This window comes from Suricata suricatta, chromosome 7 (assembly GCF_006229205.1).
Source record: "Suricata suricatta isolate VVHF042 chromosome 7, meerkat_22Aug2017_6uvM2_HiC, whole genome shotgun sequence".
In the NCBI taxonomy this organism is placed as follows: domain Eukaryota; kingdom Metazoa; phylum Chordata; class Mammalia; order Carnivora; family Herpestidae; genus Suricata; species Suricata suricatta.
The window spans coordinates 138365527-138380427 of NC_043706.1; the positions used below are offsets into that span (position 1 = coordinate 138365527).

At 43.1% G+C, this 14901-nt stretch overlaps 1 protein-coding gene across 1 annotated transcript in view; it reads left to right on the forward strand.

The window, feature by feature from the left end:
• The window catches only part of MAP3K4 (mitogen-activated protein kinase kinase kinase 4), a 77563-nt gene that overhangs the window by 11039 nt on the left and 51623 nt on the right, over positions 1 to 14901 (forward strand). The window contains exon 2 of the mRNA XM_029943266.1: positions 1150 to 2513. Coding sequence (XP_029799126.1) covers positions 1150 to 2513 — 1364 coding nt within the window. The remainder of the gene's footprint in view (positions 1 to 1149; positions 2514 to 14901) is intronic.

Sequence of the window (14901 nt, forward strand, 5' to 3'; positions counted from 1 at the left end):
GAGGGGAGGCGGGACTCTGAGAAACAGTAGCATCTTCTGATCCAGGTTCCAAGGAGGGAATTTGAAAAGGAGTGACCTGGGAGGTAGGAAAGAACCTAGAGAGTGTTGTGTCTGCAGAGTGACAGAGTGAAGGAATTTCAGTGCAGAAATGCCGAACTGGACGATTCAAAGCTTCGGAGTTTGTGTTAACTTCAGAGGTTGGGAGTTAAAGGACTAGAACTTTCTACAATTGTTTGACAAAGAAGTGTGATGTCTCCTTTCTTTGCATTAATTTAGGATTATTTTATACGCCAGTACAGGTAAGTGATACTGAATTAGTCTATGTTTTCAGTTTTGCTCATGCTAAATTTAAAATGTAACTGTTTATTTGTAGAAAGAAACCAAGGAGTAGAAGAGCATTTTTGCCTATTGTCTGTCTTTCATTTTTTTATGAAAATAACGTGAAAGTGCCTAGAGATTCTTTGTTCAAGCTACTTCGTTTTACAGATGAGAAAAGTGACCCAGAAAACTTCTGTGATTTGCTCTGATTAATACATTGAGTTCACGGCAAAGGCGAGAATTGGATGTGTTTTTTCTTATTTTTTAAATTTTTTAAAGTTTATGTATTTTGAGAGAGAGAGGGAATGCACACACGAGCAGAGGAAGGACAGAGAGAGAGAATCCCATGCAGGCTCCACACCATCAGCACAGAGCCCCATGTGGGGCTCAAACCCATGAACTGTGAGATCATGTCCTGTGCTGAGATCAAGAGTCAGAGGCTTAACTGAGTGTGCCACTCAGGTGCCCCTGGGTGTTTTCTAAACCATGTTTCTGTCGAATCTGTTGTGCTGTTTCTCCTGTAAGGGGAAGGCCTACCTTGTGGTGACCTCTCCCTGGGCAGCTGCACTTTGAGCATGGAGGTGAGCAGCTAGTGTTAGGTCAGTAGTGGAGACTATGAGAGAAGACGGTAAGTATAATAAAACGGGAAAAATGGATAAAATCTTTTCAGAAGTTTAGAAGTGTGTATATTTTTAAACTTTTAATTTTCAGCAAATGGCTATTTTTTCCTCCAGTAACAGCCTGAAACAGAAGTACATGTGAATATCGGTTTTACTGCAAACACTGAGAGCAGCTTTTGGAGTAACATAATGTTCTGTTTGTTTTTAATAGAAAAGATGAATGCACCCAACCAGCCTCCACACAGAGACACTGGGAAAACTGTGGAGAACGCGGAGGAATACAGCTACAAGCATGAGAAAAAGATTCGAGCCGCACTGAGGACAACAGAGCGTGACCATAAGAAAAACGTGCAGTGCTCGTTCGTGTTGGACTCCGTGGGTGGGTCTTTGCCCAAAAAATCAATTCCAGATGTGGATCTTAATAAGCCTTACCTCAGCCTTGGCTGCAGCAATGCTAAGCTTCCGGTCTCCGTGCCCATGCCCATAGCCAGAACTGCCCGCCAGACTTCCAGGACCGACTGCCCAGCTGATCGCTTAAAGTTCTTTGAGACTCTACGACTTCTGCTAAAACTTACCTCAGTCTCCAAGAAGAAGGACAGGGAGCAGCGAGGACAGGAGAACACGTCCGCTTTCTGGTTTAACCGATCCAATGAGCTGATCTGGTTGGAGCTGCAGGCCTGGCACGCGGGACGGACCATTAACGACCAGGACCTCTTTTTATACACAGCCCGCCAAGCCATCCCCGACATCATCAATGAAATCCTTACTTTCAAGGTGAATTACGGGAGCTTTGCCTTTGTGCGCAATGGAGCCAGTTTTAATGGTACTTCAGTGGACGGGCAGGGCAGAGCCCCTCACGGAACAGAGGCTGCGGGCCACTCGACGTACCACGAGCACCTCCAGCGCCAGAGGGTGTCCTTCGAGCAGGTGAAGCGGATAATGGAGCTGCTGGAGTACATAGAAGCACTCTATCCGTCGTTGCAGGCGCTGCAGAAGGACTACGAAAAGTACGCTGCAAAGGACTTCCAAGACAGGGTGCAGGCGCTCTGTTTGTGGCTGAACATCACGAAAGACCTAAATCAGAAGTTACGGATTATGGGCACTGTGTTGGGCATCAAGAATTTATCAGACATTGGCTGGCCAGTGTTTGAAATCCCTTCTCCTCGATCGTCCAGGGGCCACGAGCCGGAAGATGAGGGCGACGACACGGAAGGGGAGCTGAAGGAGCTGGAGAGCAGCGCGGACGAGAGCGAGGGGGAGCAGGCCTCCGGTCCCCGGGCTCCGGCCGCCTCCCTGCCCCCGGACCGCGGGGTCGGCATCCGCTCGCAGGACCGCGTGTCCAGGAGGCTTGAGCGGCTCGCGTCCGAGGAGGATCCTGTCGGCTGGGGAGCCCCGGACTGCGGCCCCGAGACTGGCTTGAGCAGACATTGTCTGACTTCTATTTATAGACCATTTGTAGACAAAGCACTGAAGCAGATGGGGTTAAGAAAGCTAATTTTAAGACTGCACAAGCTGATGGACGGTTCCTTGCAAAGGGCACGCATAGCACTGGTAAAGAGTGACCGTCCGGTGGAGGTAGGTTTCTGGTAGGCATTAGGATGGCCTTGTCCTTAGCGCCATTATTACAAGTTGTTGTGTTGATTGTTGCTCCTTTCATAGTCTTGATATTTTTAAGTGTAGTTACTGTAACTTGCAGATTTAAACATTTCTCTAAAGTACTGAGACAAATGGGGAAGTGGATCTATGAAAACTGTATGAAATTCAGTGAATTAAGTATAAGGTGGTGTGTGGAGGGGGAAGAAATCCAGCCATATAAATACAGGATGGAGAAGGACAGTCTAGGTATAAATAAAGAGGGAAGAAAGCCACAATCCTGGGTGACCACAAGCTGACTGTGAGTCAGTAAGAAAGTCAACATGATGCTAAAATATTTTTAAATGAATATGGCATCCAAGGTCATGGACACAGTTCTTTCAGTATTCGTCACAAATAGCTAACTCCCTTTTGAGTAGCGTGTCCACTTTGGGCCACTGTATTTTAAAGAAGTGTAAGTTGTGGAGAGACGCAAGAATGATCAAAGGAAACGAGTTTACTTACGTATTTGGCAAAGTTAGTGATTAGCCCAGATGAAGGAGGTTTGAGGGAAGGCTTTGTTATCAGATCTACATTTTGATATGTGAAGGTTTTAAAGAAGTATGCCTCCTAGAAAAAACAGTTGAAAAACAGTACAGATTTCATTTTGATAGCTGGAGGTCTCAGACATCCCTCACTGTTAAGGGTAAAACTAGAAAGTGGCGCACTGTTGGAGACTGATTTTTAGAGTAAACGAACAATTTTTCTCAGTGTTGAGTCTGCATGTTCATGTGGCTAAAAGCAAAAGCCCCCAGTTCTTTGAGATCCTTTACACCTGTATGGGGTTGCAATTCTAAATTTTAGTAGGTCTGTATATCCTTACCTATGTATGCACCTTTCATTTTTATTCAAAAATGTTTTTAATGTTTTTTTAAATATTTTTATTTTTTCTCTTTTGAGAGAGAGAAGAGAGAGCGTGCGCGCGAGAGAGAGAGCATGAGCAAGGGAAGGGCGGGGAGAGAGAGACACACACACACAGGATCCAAAGCAGGCGCCAGGCCCTGAGCTGTCAGCACAGAGTCCGACGTGGGGCTCAAACCCACAAACCGTTAGATCATGACCTGAGCCAGAGTCAGACGCTTAACTGACTGAGCCGCCTAGGTGCCTCTATTTTTATTTTTTAAACTTCACTTTATATAGTCTGGCATGCTTTGGAGTGAGAGGTAATAAAACAGCATTTTGGTTTTTTTTCATATGGGAAACAGTGGACAAGAGCCTTAGTTTGTAAGATTTTTCTTTTTCGTGAACTAGATCGTGAACCTCTAGGAGAAGGGGGGAGACGTTCATATAAGATAGCAAGATGTTTGCGAAAGGAATCAGTACCTTGTAGCTATAAGAAGTTAGTTTTCTTTGAGTATTATTTTAATTAGATGTCTTGAAAGTGGATTTTTATATGATATTTTCTTCTTTAACAGTATGTTAACTCTGATTTTTATGTGCGTCTTTTTATTAGAGCAAATGACTTTTTTTCCCTTTGAGTTCATAAATAACTGTTTTGTATGATTTCATTATACTGATTTCAAAATCAGTAGAACCAAACTAGATACGGAATAAGGATTTGCCAGGTACTTCAGATGGTGAACGGCTGACATTGGTCTCAGTTTTTGGCTCGGGGGGTTCAGTCCCAGTGAGGACACGTGTGGGCAAGACAGGGTCCATGATTACGTGTTACCGTGAAGCGGTATTTTTGAAGTAATATGAGCGGAACAGCTCGGGTGGTGTTGCCTCATCTGTAATTCAGTGGGTCTCACAGGGGAGAGGGGCTCATGGTAAGGACCTTGGGAGACGTCTGGGGGCTTTGTACGACTGCTTTAAACTCCCTCCCCCAACTGTCTTCCTTTCCCTTGGGGACCCTCTGTGGCAGTGCACCGTCTATACCAGCAGTAGAGCTTTATACCCCTTAGATGTGCTGGAACAGGGAAAAGGCTGGGAGTGAGTGATGAGTGTGCCGCATTGTGAGTGAGAGCTCAGGCTGGAGGCAGGCGGGTCCCGTCACGGCTCTGCTCCTTTGGTTGGCCCGGTTGACATTTAATGAAAAGGTTATCCTTGTCAGAGGAAAGAGGAGGCCTGCAGATACAGAGCACGTGTGTGAGTTAAAGACCGTTCATTAGAATTTTTCATGTAGCATTTGCTTTGCAAAACAAAAAGGGAGTACAGAAGCCCCTGTTGTTTCCGGTTTTGTTTCATAAACTATGTTTGTCAAATACCGAAAGAGTGACCGAGAGCTGCAGTCGAAATTCTTCTGTGTTGGAGATCAGTCCAAACTAGCAAGAGATGAGGCCCCCAAATTATACTTAACTCCGTGGGGAGGGAAGACTTGTCTTTATTTCCATTTGAGGACTGTAGTTTCTACAAGGGGAGGCGTATATGTCTGCCTGTGAATGTATATACAGACCTTCCTTCTCAGTTTGTTTTAGACTCTAAGTATTTTGGAGAAAGAGCCGCACGTTTGAAATCTAGTCACTGGATCCCATTCCTTGGTGTGGGTCTGTCTCACCACATGACTTTGTAAATGACTTAATCTTTCCGACCCTAAGCCTTTGCGCCTGTAAAATGGCTAGAAGACTACTTTCCTACCTACTTCACAGGGTTGTTGTGAGGCTTACAAAGGTACTTGTGCACATGGTAACATGCAGTAGGAGCCAAATATAAACTTTTTAGACATTTTGTTAATTTTTTTTCTCTTGCAGCTAACTGCAAGTCAGTATGGGCTAGACTATTCTATATTTTTATTTTCAAAATGTGTTTAACCTTTTAATCTCTGCCAAATACTCAGACCTTTTAAAGGCACATTTTAAGCAGTGTATAGCCTTCAGGTGTAAAGACGATTTTATTTTCATTATTAATTGTTAGAAACATCTTGGCCGGCGGTCTTCCATGTTGCATTGCATTTATGGCTTAGGTGCTAATGTAATGAGTATAGTCGGATTCTGTAGAAAGGAGGAAATATACTCATGAGATTTGATTTTTCTTGTCTATGTCTTTATATTTTTATTCTTCATGATCAAGTTACTTATAATTAATGCTTATGAATAATGTGACCTTATATTTAATTCCCTTTGGCTTATAAACATGGTTTATAAAGCAGTTTTCCTCTAAAATTGTATTATATTTCAAAATCTTTAAAAACTTATAATCTTCCATTGATTCAAGATTTATGGAAAACTTGCAGAGATAGTACAGGGTTTTCATTTGTGTTCTTTATCCAGCTTCCTCTGATCCTGACATCTCACTTAACTGCTATATTTGTCAAGATTAATACACTCACATTGGTATGACATACTGGTAACTACCTGCAGACATTATTTGGGTTTCTGTTTTTCTACTAATGTCCCCTTTCTGTTCCAGGATCCAGTCGTGGACGCCATGTTGCATTTAGTTGTGTCTTTTTAGTCTCCTGTGATCTGCGGTAGTTTCTCAGTCTTCCCTTGTTTCACGTGATCGGGGTGGCTTGTAGAATGTCCCAGAATTTGGATTTGTCTGATGTTTTCTCAAGATCAGACTGGGTTCTTGGGCTTGGGCATGAATGCCACCCTCACGGCCTCATAATGTCATGGGTCATGCTAGCCTGGGTCACTCGGCGAAGGTGTCTGCCAGGTTCGTCCACACGTTAGCAGTTTTCCGTTTCCACCCTTAGTCCTTGAAGTGAATCACTAAATGGAATCTACATTTAAGGGGAATTCCTGGAGGAATCTCCATCTTCAGGAGTAGGGAATATCTACATGTATATTTGGAGTTCTTCTGTGGAAGAGATTTACCTCTTGTCTCCCATTTATCTGTATCTCTGTGTGGAGTCATAGATATGTATTTTTTTCTTTGGGTTATAATCTAATAATATTATTCTTTATTTCGTTGCTCACATAGTTCCTGCTTTAGCCATTGGAGCTCTTTCAGTTGGCGTCTGTGTCCTTTTGACATGCCTGCATCTCTTTTTGGATGGTTTTGCGTTTTGAGCAGTTTCTTACTGTGAGGCATCCTCCTTTGTTTTTCCTGTGGCCGTTTCCCCGAGGAGCTCTGGTTCCTTTGATTCGAGTATGGTGTTTTGGAATGAAGATCTGGGCCCTGGACTTTACTGTTGGGATGTCATTGTTCCAAGCCCACCAAGTGATAGAGTCAGAAAGTATGGGTAAGTCTTTCAGCCCGTGTGTGTGCAGAGATCTACAGGTACTTCTCTATCGATTGATAGATTGATCGATCGATCTACCCACTTACCGACCTACCTGTCTATCTGTTAAAAATAAACATGAGTTCCTGCCTACGTCTGTGATCTAATCTAGCATCACAAGTTTCATTAGCCTCCCTCCCCTCCCGGCTCCCATGGCCACAGTTCATTTACGTATTTGTGCACCCAGAGCACACGTGTCAGGTGCTCTCAGAATTGCTCACCGGGACCCCATGAGGACTGCGTTTGCCGGCTGGAGTTCAGCACGCGGGTCCGGCGTGTTTTGTCCTCAGCGCTGGAGCGGCGCGGCATGCCTTCCGGTTAGTTAGGTTGGGAGCTGTCCCTTCGGCTTCTTCAGGGGGGCTTTTGTCATCCACTCGCAATGCGGCTAGGTTCTCTTAATCTCAGTCTGCGTTCCGCCCTGGGGTTTCCCAGTGTCCTGGTTGGCTTTTTAAAGTTCACGCACCATAAAGTTTACTTTTTATGTGGTATGTATCTGTGAGTTCTGTGCATTTTTTAAAATGTCAGATACCCGTAAAATATTTGAGCCATTGATTGAGATACAGTTCTTCTGTGCTCCTTCCTTTTTGTCCGATTTTATGAAATGTATACATTTTCAGAAGAAAAAGGTAAAATGAAAATTTTTACTTTAGTGTATATAAAATCTTCATTGCCTGACTCATTGCATGTTACCATGCATATCACCTCAGATCCTAAGGAAGAGTTTTGGTTTTTTTATAAATTAACTCTCTTTTGAGTTAGAAATGATGACGTAATTATTATAAGTTTAATGGTTAAAACGATATTGTTTGTTTTATGTTCCAAGAATAATTACGCTAATTTTTTCCTATAAGCACAAGAAACGCTCAAGAGGTTGCCTTCTGTATTCAGAGTGGACAAAGTATGTAGAAGCTAGGGTATGTAACGGCAGCAGCTCCTCTTTTTCAAGTCCTATCTTGTGTCGGGCACAACCACCACATGAAGAGGTGGTGTTAATTCCATACTTCACGAATAAGGAGAGTAGATAACTTGCTCCAAATCACAGGGGCTATAGATGGTTGGAGGGCTTCAACTCCAGGACTCTTGGATACCGGACTTCAAACTAGGCTGATGGTGTCCCCCCGTGGCTGCACATCACCATGTAGGGAGCCTTTGGAAATACACGTACTCATGCCCTTTTTGGATGTAGGGCTGATCAGAATCTCTTGGGGTAGGACATGAACCCTGACGTCCTTAACCTCCAGCGTGCTTCGTAAGGAGTGGGACCAGCACCAGTGCGCTCGGGAGTAAGCCCAGGGCAACACTGAGTCGGCTGTGGGATTCCCCTACCCCTGCCTTCCAGATCGGTGGTCCTTCATCCAGTTACGACAGTTAACGTTTTATTTGCTTCGGTCATCACCTGTCTGAGTTCATTAGTAAAGTTACATGAACTTATTAAAAAAATTTTTTTTAATGTTTATTTATTTTTGAGAGAGGGACAGAGCATGAGCAGGGGGAGGGGCAGAGAGAGAGTGAGAGACAGGCTCCGAAGCAGGCTCCAGGCTCTGCTAACAGCCCAGATGCGGGGCTTGAACCCACGGACCGTGAGATCATGACCTGAGCCGAAGTCGGATGCTCAACCGACTGAGCCACCCAGGCGCCCCTTTGTTCTTTTTTTATTTTTAATTTTTTTTAAATGATGAACTTTTTAATTGAGTAAGTGGCAAGCCGAGAAACACATACTGGCTCATTTGCCTGTAAGTCTCCTGTTTTCTGAAAAGCGTACTTACTTGAGGGAAGATAGGAAGTTGTTCTACAGGAGTTTGGACTGCAGTGAGCCAGCTGAATCAAACCTGATGTGAGATGAAAAAGAGCCAAGGAGAGAACTCATCAGCTCGCAGCGGAGAACGGACCCCGTGATGACCGCACAGCCCCAGCAGCCAGGCTAGCAGCTGGCATTAACTGAGCACTTGGTGTGGAGGGAGCCGGGCTGCCTAACTTGGCCTTCACCCAGCATGGCAGAGTGAGGATATGAGCCCAGAGCCGCTGCAAAGCTGTGCGCCCAACCGCGGCACCCCTCTGCCTCCTGAAGTTACAGTTCGTCCCGCCGTGAGCTCTGAGTATTTTTGACTTAGTGGCCAGCATTTTAAAAATTACAAGATGTTACATGAATATCTGGATTTTTTTTCCCTTAAAGTCCTGGAAGGAGGTCCGTCAACACCGGGCCTGGATTCCCACAAGGTAGCGTCTGGTGGGTTCCAGTTGACCTCAGCGCCCATCGTTTCTTGCCCTTATTGTCACCTTTCCCTCGCTCACCCATTGACAGCACCAACCTGGCCCTGTGGGCATTTCAGTTTGTGATACGGCCCCCGGTTTAGAATCCTAGAAACTCACTTTTGAAGGCTAATACAAAGACTACAGTCGATCCTTGAACAACATGGGGCTAGGGGTGCTGACCCCTTGTGCACTCAAAAGTACGTGCATCACTTTCGACTCCCCAGCACTTAACTGCTAACAGCTTGCCTTTGACCAGAAGCCTTACTGATAACCTGAACAGTTAACACGGATTTTGTATGTTACATGTATTATGTACTGTATTCTTACAGTAAAGAGAAAAGAAAATGTTACTAAGAAAATCATAAGGAAGAGAGGATACATTTACAGCCCTGGACTGTATTTATCAAAAAACTCTGCTTGTAAGTGAACCGATGCAGTTCAGACTCTGAGGTTCAAGGGTCAGCTGTATTTTGTATTTGGATCTACTCCTTCATTTTATAAAACAGTGTGCCTTCTTTTGTTTTACTTCTGTATTGAATGTGTGTATAAAGAGATGAAGTTGCTGCTTATCCTGCTTAGAGTAGTAATCCTTTGGCTTGCATCCTGTGCATTTTTTGTGCTTATATAAAATATATCTTTGTTATCTAATGCAGGTAATTTTTAAAAAGTTTTTATTTAAGTCCCAGTTAGTCAGCAGAGTTCCAGATATACAATATAGTGACTCAGCACGTCCATAAACACCCCGTACTTAGCACAACAACTGCACTCCTTTTTTTTTTTAATGCTAATGCTGTATTTATTCTGTGACTGAGGGGTTGTCCCCTCGCCCCCATATGGGTCTGTGTAGCTCCCCTTCAGTTCCATTTAACAACCACACGGTATTCCATCGTGTGAATGTCCCGTAGCCTATTTAACCATTTCCCACCCTCCTCCGCTGGCACCCATCCATTTGTTCTCTGTATCTCCCAGTATACTTTTGTTTTACTTTGTTCTTAGATTCCACATATAAGGAAAACCCTGTGGTGCTTGTCTTCGTCTGTGTCACGTCACTTAGGAAAATATCTTTAGGGTTCACCCTGTTGTCACAAATGGCAGGATTTCCTTCTTTTTTTTCTGGCTGAATAATACTCCATTTTGTACATGTACAAAATCTCATACTTTATCCGTTCACCCACTGATGGACACTTAGGTTGTTTCTGAATCTTGGCTGTTGTATACAGTGCTGCCATGAGCACGCTGGGGGCAGGTTTCTCTGTGTTAGTGTTTTCCTTGTTTTGGATAAATACACAGAAGTGAAATTTGTAGATCCTATGGTGGTAGGTCTATTTTTAATTTTTTGAGGAGCATCCGTGTACTGTTCTCCATGGCGGCTGCGTCAGTTTACGTTCCCACGACAGTGCCCAGGCGTTCTGTTTCCTCCACTGCCTCGCCAAGTCTTGTTCCCTCTTATCCTTTTGCTCATAGCCATTCAGTAAGTGTGCGGTGCTATCTTCTTGTGGTTTTGATTGGCATTTTCCTGATGATTATAACCATGTAACCCTTAATTTTTTTTGTTTTTAACAGTGTAGCCAAAAATACTGTGTACATTTCCCCTCTATGAACGGACTCCATTGATCTTGTAAGAATGATGAACTGAAGTGGAAGTATGAGCTCATTGGGTGCACATTTAAGTCTTTGATAGACACTGTCAGCTGGGCCCTCAAAATGCCTTTACGTATGCCTACTTTACCTGACAGAGTAGGAGAAATCCCATTTGCCCTCCGTTTTGCAACTGTCATCAGTAAAAACTTTAATTTCCTTTTAAATCTTTAATTCACCTCATTTTTAGTGACATTGAGTCTGTTGTCAAGTTTATAGGCCACATAGTTGTCTTCTTTGAGTTTTCTTTTACTCATTCGTTTTTTTTATTCTTATAATCTTGACCAGTTGGAGTTATTTATATTTTATAGATATGATTCATTTTTTTATTGTGGCTATACATATTTTTTGCAAAGTGTCTTTTAACTTGTTTATGATGTTTTTCACTAGGTAGAAATTAAAAATTTTTATTTTGGTCTTGATCACCTTGTTTTATATGTAGTCTGAGCTTCTAAAACATTGTGTTTCTTTCCTCTTTTTACATTGTTCAAAAAAATTTTGTTAAGAAAAATATTAAGTCCATGTAAAACTACACCGAATAATGCTGTGAAGCTCTTTGACTCTGTAGCCCGGCCGTCTCCGCTCCTGGCCAGTACTTGCGGCCCCTCCACTCTTCCTCCGTCACTTTGAAGAAAACCCCAGGGATCACCATATTTTATCCTTAGATAGTTCAGTACATTTCTCCAAAGGAGAAGGGCCTGTTCTAGAAATGTACTTCAGTCCCATTATCACACCTAAAATGTAGTATTAACTCCTGTGATCATCAACGATCAAGTTAATGTTCCTATTTTGATTGTGTCCTAGTTACCTTGGTTTTCCTTAAATATTTTACAGTTTAAATCCTCAGTTTTCAAATGATCACACTAGGTAACAGTTCATTATATTACTTAAGGGTAAGTTCCTCCTTTTTTTTTTTGCCTTTTATCCTGTGGAGTCTCCTACGGTCTGAATTTTGGTAAATATACCTACAACTGTCCTTTCATGTGTTTCCTTTTTTTCTGTGTTCTGTGTAAAGTGACTGTAAGGTCTAGTGGGTTGATTGATTCAGGATTTCTTGATTGATTAGTTGACTAATGCCATTAATACTACTTATCGGGACACATATAATGTATGACTGTCTCTTTGAGACATTCCCATCCTTAGGGGACAGCCCTTTAGGGATATACCATCAAATTACTGTGTCTTAAAGATCCTTGAATAGTTCCTCTCATGGCGATGCCACCAACTGGACATAGAGTGTATTCTTTTTTTCGTTATATATTTAAAACAACAGCTATATCGAGACAGAATTCACATACGATGAAATTCACCATTTTGAAGTGTTCAGGGTTGTTTTTTTGTTTGTTTGTTTGTTTTACTATATTCAGGGTTGTGTAACTATCAGCACGGTCGGTGTAATCTGAGACCATCTTCAGCATCCCTGCAGGAGGTCCTAGGCCTCCAGGCTTCCCACCAGCCACCTGCAGCCCTGAGCAGCCACTTACCTGCATTCTGTCTTGTTACGTTTGCCTGTTCTGAACATTGCCCATACATGGAATCCTCTCTGTGATCTTTTATGACTGGCTTCTTTCATGTCACCCAGGTTGTGGTGGTATTGGTGCTGCATTCCTCCGCATGGCTGAATAGTACTCCGTCGTGTGGACGTACCACATTTTATTTCTCCACTCAGAGATCTTTTATGTGTATTTTTTATTTTTAGGTATTTCTTTTAAATGTAATTTTGCAAGAATTATGAAAAATACTTGGTTTTTAAAAAAATTTTTAATGTTTTTATTTATTTTTGAGAAAGAGACCGTGCAAGCAGGGGAGGGTCAGAGAGAGAGGGAGACATGGAATCTGAAGACAGGCTCCAGGCTCTGAGCTGTCAGCACAGAGCTTGATGTGGGGCTTGAATCCACAAACCGTCAGATCATGACCTGAGCCACCCAGGCGCTCTGAAAAATACTTGTTTTAAGAGAAAAGACTATGGAATACTGTATTTTCAGGGAAACCCAATTTCTCTGATAAAGGTAGTTAAGCTTTAAAAAGATTGTTATATTCTTCCATTTTTTAAAAAAATATTTTATTTATTTTTGATACAGAGCGACAGAGCATGAGAGGGGGAGGGGCAGAGAGAGAAGGAGACACAGAACCAGAAGCAGGCTCCAGGCTCTGAGCTGTCAGCACAGAGCCTGATGCGGGGCTCGAACCCACGAAACATGAGATCATGACCTGAGCTGAAGCCGGCGCTTAACCCACTGAGCCACCCAGGCACCCCGGTTATACTGATATTAAAATCTTTGTATGATACGTTTACTCTCTCACCCCAACATTTAAAAAAAAATTTAATGTTTATTTATTATAGAAAGAGACAGAGCAGGAGCAGGGGAGGGACAGAGAGAGGGAGACGTAGTCAGAAGCAGGCTGCAGGCTCCACACTGTCAGCCCAGAGCCCGGCGCAGAATTTGAACTCATGAACTGGGAGTCATGATCTGAGCTGAAGTCGGATGCTTACCAGACTGAGCCACCCAGGCGCCCCCCCACCCCAGCATTTTTTGGTTGTTATTTGTGGGTTCTCAACCATGAGGATATTGGAATTGCCCCTTTTTTTGAACCCAGGTTTTCATTTGAAGTAATTTTCCTTTACGTCCGGTGAAATGCTGAGAAATTGCATACGCACCCCCCCCTTCTCCAGAGTGTGATCCTTGTGGTGTATCTACACTATAGCCCTTACTGACCACACTTTCCCCCTTACGTTACCCTTCCTTCCAGCTCCAGGGGACTGTGCGTGTGTTTTGATAGAGAAATAGATAGAGATTTAGATTTAGATACAAAGGTTTTTTTTTTCTCCTAAAACTCATGTTTTGATTTTGTTAACACTCTGCTGAGTCATTTTGTTCCATAGTAGAGTCCTCAGTAGGGGTTCATGAGAACAGCGTTTTCGGTGTTCTTGAATTTTCCGGTTTGCTGCACTTACTCTTGCAAGTCTACTTGGCTATAAAAATCTTTGACATATTTTCTTTCCTTGAAGAAGTTTGATACATATTATGCTTTGTTTCTTGGCATGCAGCCTCGAGGTTAGAAAGTCTGATGAGCCAGTATGATATTTTTGTTTCTACTTGTAAGACCTTTGTTCATCTGCATTACTTACTTATTTATTTATTACCTGGCTGCCCGAAGGGTTGGTGGTTGTTTTTTGTCTTTTCCTTCAAACTCCCAACGAGTCTGGGGAGCTAAACTGTGTCAGCTCCTTCTGACCTATTGCAACCCCTTGACCTCACTCATGAATCTGTGCCCAAATCACTTTCTGTTCCACTGAAGTCCTCAAATAGAAGCAGTGAGCTTTCTATCGAGTGGTCACTGGGGATTGTGGGGTTTGCCTTCTTAGGCCCATCGGACACCCCGGTAATCCCCTGGGTCCCCTGCTCAAGCGCTGACCCTGCAGGGTCCGGGGCAGGTCATTTCCCCGCATCTCGTCTACTTCGGACCTCATGGAAACACCTCATTGCTGAGCTTTGTTGGACGTGTGTCTTGTCCTAGGTCTGTCTTTTCTTAGGGGGAATGAAGGGAAATCGAAATTCTGCTGCCACCACTGTCTTTCCAGAATTCCTATTATTATGTTGACCTGTACTAAATAGCCAGTACTTGGTCATTTCGGCTGCCTAAAATGACAATTTTATATGGTTTAACCTATGTATAGCTCTTTGTTTAGGCATTGGTACATTTGGAGTGTTTCTAAATATGTATGTTCAAAACATATTTTTATACTTAAACTAATACATACTTCGGTTTCTCATATCAGGCAAGAATTTCTAAAGTAGCCACATAATTAAAAAATTGATTAATTGTGACAGCATGAGGTCTAGTTATAGAGAGAAGTAAGGAGGTAAGTTTTCCGACCTGGACCGGTTCACCCCTCCTTAGGCAACCTGGTAGTCCCCGGCTCCCCGGAGGTCACCATATTGATGCCGAACTTAGCGTGGACACCGATCGGCATAGCGCACTACAGCCCAGAACTCCTGGGCTCAAGCCATCCCCCTGCCTCAGCCTCCCAAGTAGCTGGGGCTACAGGGCGCGTGCCACCACGCCCGGCAGGAGGTGAGTTTTCAGTCTTCTAGAACATTGGATTATCCATTATTTTCCAACTTCTTCAGCTGCTGCCTACTTTATATATTAAATCATGGATAATTGGATATGTTTCTCTGCTGATCTGTTTACAGTACTTTTCTATTTTAAATAAAGTAGTTTCGTTAGTAAGGTTTGCCATTGTTTGGGCAATTCTTCTTGTTCATTCTT